Source organism: Camellia sinensis, chromosome 8 (assembly GCF_055761805.1).
Source record: "Camellia sinensis isolate YWXY chromosome 8, ASM5576180v1, whole genome shotgun sequence".
Taxonomy (NCBI): domain Eukaryota; kingdom Viridiplantae; phylum Streptophyta; class Magnoliopsida; order Ericales; family Theaceae; genus Camellia; species Camellia sinensis.
In genome coordinates, this window is record NC_138968.1 from 160,009,921 (window position 1) to 160,014,676 (window position 4,756).

Here is a 4,756-nt window from a genome sequence, read left to right on the forward strand (position 1 = left end):
GAGGAACGCCTCCATTTTGATGCAAAACTGAGATGAAATGAATGAACCACGAGGCTGGAACTTTTAAAGAGGATAAGGCACTGTTCGGGGGGACACGTGTCGAAAAACTGGTGGTTGCCAAACCAGGTGGTCGGCTGACTACCTTTTCTGGTAGGCCGACCACCCCTCGGTCTCCAATGAAAAAAAGCTGGTCGGCTAGCTTCCTTAGGTGGTCGGCCATAGAGAGAAACAGGGCTTTGGTCTTGTCCTAACTTCTAGAAGAGAGTTCCTAGCATTTCCATGCGTTGGGAGTGTTGAAGGTTCAAGTTTACCTCAGTTTCGGATACGTTCCGTCACCCAGATCGTCCGAAATGCATTTGTTTATCGAGTTGTTGTTAAGTCCTATTTATCGAGTTGTTGTTTTTGCTTATCGAGTTGTTGTTTTGCTTATCGAGTCGTTAGGTTTTGTCGAGTTGTCGAGTTTTGTATATCGAGTTGTTACTCTTTGTTTACCCAACATTGTTGTGTCTTGCTTATCGAGTTGTAAATTTGCTAAGGTTTTGTTGTTTCTTAGTGAGTTGAGTTGTTTAGTTTGTTGTGTCGGTTCACTACCTGACTTGGCAATATTCGTTATTCAATTTTCATTCAATCTCATTTTTGTGCAAAATAATGCGATGCGATGCTGAGAACATAAAATGCAACACTTTTTCAAAAAGCTGTTTCATTCCATCATTCTTCCTTTGTTACAACATTTTACAACAAGGGTACAAGTTTTACAGAAAATAAAACTGTCTAATAATGTACAATGTGCTACAATTACTAGTAAAAAAAGGAAATAAGGCAGGAACAGCTGCATCAGTGCTATCAAGCACAGGAATAAGAGGCCCTCTTTGTCCTCTTCTGCGGAACAACCTCTGCACCATCATCATCATCTAAATCGGAGTCGCTGCCCTCGGAATCCTCCTCGACATCATCTCCACTACCGGAACTGGAACCAGAGTCATCCTCTCTGCCAGCGGATGTCTCTGACTGGGGATGTGCAGACTCCTCCTCCTCGCTGGACTCCTCCTCTATGACAAATGCTCTGCATCCGCCTCGGCCGCGAGTCGAACCCCCTCTCCCAGTTCTCCGAGAAGGCCTGGATGGCCCGGCCTGTGGTCCAGTATGTAGCGGAGGCATCTGAAAAGAAAGAGCGCAATTTGAATACATCAGCCAACGTATATATATCAGATGCAGATGCAAGAAAACTACATAGAGTGGGTATACAGATACAGTACATGAATGTGGTGTGTGTCAGATGTGCTCTACACATACAGCCAATCAATGCAGTGAAATGTTCAAGTTCAGCATGTCATCAGAAGTATGATAAATGCAATAAAACTAAAGAGTACCGGGACACCGACGATGGACAACTGCATCTCTCTCCGCAGGACCATGCCCTCGAGTGAGTCTACTAACCCGAGTAACCCCTCCGTATACTCCCTGGATGGCTGCAGATACAAGCTCAAGTCATCAATGAGTAAATGAATGCCTAAGTATCTGAGTGGTAAATGAAAAGTAGTGGAACATACCGGTGGTGAGTCAGGATCACTGATGTATCGGTGATCGGGCATAGGGTGCTCTATCGGAATCGGGTAAGAAGTCCCATATCGCCATCCTGTCAACTCAGTCGGGATATCTGGCCATCCGGCATGATGATAAGTCAGGGGAATCGGGGGGACCAGTCCAACCCCACCTCTCGATGTGCCAGCCCTACTGGTCGAATGAATATCTGCAGCCCGGGCCCGGGTCGATGATGGCATGCCAGCAGACCTCCTCGTGGGAGTACGGACACCTGTCAATGGAGGCATCAAGTATATATGACGGTAAGTCGCGTACTCCCCCTCCTCAAAATGTAGAAGTATGTCGGTATCCAACATGGCGTTATCGACATCCTGGGGAGTGAGCCCCTCAGTAGACCGCATATCGTCCGGAGGTGCTGCGGGGACACTCTGCTCGGGGTAACCCATAGTCTGGCGCATGAAGCGGTCCCCCAGAAACCAGGCCCTACCAATGGGCCCCTCAAATAGGATCCTGTACCGAGAAGCGGCCCATCCCCCAGCAAACTGAAATCGGGTATCTCCACCCAAAGGCGCCCAGGGCTACCATGTGATCTGCGGATAACCAATGCATGAGCCGATTAGAAATCATAAATGTGCAAGATGAATCAAAGATGAAAACTTGGAGAACTGAGAGTTCTGAATTACCTCGGTCGTCCGCACTGTGTCAAAAAACTGCCGCAGGTAGGGCAAAGTCTCTCGGGCCCTCGGCCGGTACTGACCCTCGAATACAAGCGAGTAAGGAATCGTGAGAGGCACCTCCACCTCAAGCTCCGAGGCTAGTGTCGGAAAGTATGCGAAAACCCATAGCTGTGGAAAACAGGGCAATATCCATCAGAATACAGAATGTCGAGTGCAGAATGTGAATGCAGAATATACAGAGAACGCAGAATACTGAGAACAGAATGCAAAGTACAGAATGTAAAGTGTACCGTGTGTGCAGTGTACAGGTAATGAAAAGCAGAAATGTAAATCAAGAGGGCAGAAAGTACCTCCCAGGCTCTCCAATAGCCGCCAACTATGTTCCCCCGTCCGTGGGAGGTTACACTCATGTAGCAGTAGAGGGTAGCCAGGCCGGCGCCACCCCAGTCATACCGGCTGACCTGTGATAGGTCTACCAGAGCACTCAGCAGATAAAGTCCAACGGTGTTCCCCCTATCGGAGAACAGAGTGGTCCCGAAAAGGAACATCAAAAATCCCCAAGTGTACTGTGCTATCTCCTCGGGAGTCTCGGGCACAGCCTCCCTGAACTGTGTGGAAAACCAAGTGTACCGGACGCGGCTCGAAGATCTGTCAACCAGTGGGCGAGCTCCCAACAAATAAATCCAGGCAGCCTCCCACTCACCCATATCCTCGTCATAGGGGATCGGCCAGCCTCCTACGTCAAGGCCTGTCAGCACAGCAAAGTCGAACGGGGTCATCGTCATGTCCCCGGTAGCTGAGAAATGGAAGGAGTTGGTGGTGTCCCACCATCTCTCTACGAGGGCGCCCTTCAGGGTCTTGCTTGCTGGATAACGTGATACTCCCGTGTAGAAGGGTCCGAACCCTACCTGGTCAACCAGATCGCGAACGGCCTCTGGGAGCTCCGCGTACCACTCCCTGGCGATGATCGATCCATATCCTCATGTAATACGGGAAGACACATGCATTCAGAATGAACACATATATTCAATTTCAAAATAAAGTATGTGAGCTGTGTGCAAATTAAATCAAATACAATGCCATGAGCTGCGTGTTCAACATAAAGTATTCGGGCTGCGTGTTCAGAAATTCAACAGTTTGGGCTGCGCGTTCAAACTCTCAACCAGTGTGTGCTGTGGGTTCACCTCAAAATTCGGGCTGCGTGTTCAGAAATTCAACAGTTTGGGCTGCGTGTTCAACTCTCAACCAATTCGAGCTGTATGTTCAACATCAAGTATTTGGGCTGTGTGTTCAGAAATTCAACAGTTTGTGCTGCTTGTTCAACTCTCAACCAGTGTGTGATGTGTGTTCACCTCAAAATTCGAGCTGTGTGTTCAACATCAAGTGTTTGAGCTGTGTGTTCAGACTTCAAAAACAGTGTGTTCATCATCAAAGTGTGAGCTGTGTGTTCAACATCAAAGTTTAGGCTACGTGTTCAAATTTCAAAATAGTGGGCTGTGTGTTCATCTCAAAGTTCGAGTTGTGTGTTTAACATCAAGTGCTTGAGCTATGTTCAGACTTCAAAAACAGTGGGCTGCGTGTTCGTAATCAACAAGTTTGGGCTGTGTGTTCAGATTTCAGAAAATAGTGGACTGTGTGTTCGCCGTCAAATAGTGGGCTGTGTGTTCATCATCAAAGTGTGAGCTGTGTGTTCAGAAGTTTGAGTGCTTGAGTTACGTGTCAACTTAACAAAATAATGTGCTGTGAGCTGTGTGCTAGAATAAGCAGAAGTATGGTGTGTGAACGCGTTCAGGACGAGCAGATAAAAAATACATAGCAAAAGCATGAAATGCACGAAAAAATGCAGAATACATTATAGAAAATGTAAAAAGGAAGTACATACCTCTCGTGCCTGATAAGAGAGGTGGGACTCTGGCTCCCGCAGTAATAGATCTACAGGTGCTCGCTCATCAAAGTCGGTGAAGTGGTAGAAAACGGCTCGAGGAAGGATGTGCGCCGGAGGGTCATACCTCTCGGGAATAAATGGCCGAATCCTTAGAGGTAAATACATAATGTCTGGTCCACCCCCGGCACCTAGAGGACCTCCGCCCTGAGGAAAATGACCAGCCATTTCGAAAAATCTGCAAAAATGAGCAAAATGAGCCAAAATTAGAAAAAGTCAACAAAAGTCAACTCTCGGGAAATGACAAAGTCAACAAAAGTCAACTCCCGAGAAAATATTCCAAATAATGAGACAAACTTACCTCAAGTGGTGAAAATGGGAAAAGAAGCTCCGAAATCAAATTTTAATCGGTCCAAAGTGAAGAAAATTGAAAGATTTTGCGAAACAACTTTGCGTGGGGCGTTGGAAAACACGTATAGAGCGCAGATCTGAGAGGGAAAATGGTCTAGGAAGGAGGAGGAGCTAATTTCGGACCTGAAGTTGTGAGGAAAAGTGCTTTGGCCGTGTATATTTAAAGAAACAAATGCAAAAGGACAAAACTGCCCCCGTTTTGGCAAAGTGGTCGGCCGACCACCTTTTCTGGTAGGTCGACCAC

General features: G+C 47.1%; 1 protein-coding gene across 1 annotated transcript; it reads right to left on the reverse strand.

The window, feature by feature from the left end:
• Positions 1-683: 683 nt before the first annotated feature.
• On the reverse strand, positions 684-4,339 carry LOC114320314 (uncharacterized). The gene is made up of 5 exons (XM_028267485.2): positions 2,570-4,339; positions 2,226-2,387; positions 1,551-2,132; positions 1,371-1,469; positions 684-1,158 (listed from the first exon to the last, which is right to left on the reverse strand). The coding sequence occupies exons 3-5, from the start codon at positions 1,998-2,000 to the stop codon at positions 844-846; spliced, it is 864 nt and encodes a 287-aa protein (XP_028123286.2). The 5' UTR covers positions 2,001-2,132; positions 2,226-2,387; positions 2,570-4,339; the 3' UTR covers positions 684-843.
• Between the last annotated feature and the right edge of the window lie 417 nt (positions 4,340-4,756).

Excerpts from the sequence above, each read along its gene's own strand:
- LOC114320314 (XM_028267485.2), bottom strand. The coding sequence starts at position 2,000 with ATGCGCCAGACTATGGGTTACCCCGAGCAGAGTGTCCCCGCAGCACCT. Across the intron at positions 1,470-1,550 it reads GTGATCCTGACTCACCACCG|CCATCCAGGGAGTATACGGA; the intron begins GTATGTTCCACT and ends TTGTATCTGCAG. Across the intron at positions 1,159-1,370 it reads TGTCCATCGTCGGTGTCCCG|ATGCCTCCGCTACATACTGG; the intron begins GTACTCTTTAGT and ends CTTTCTTTTCAG.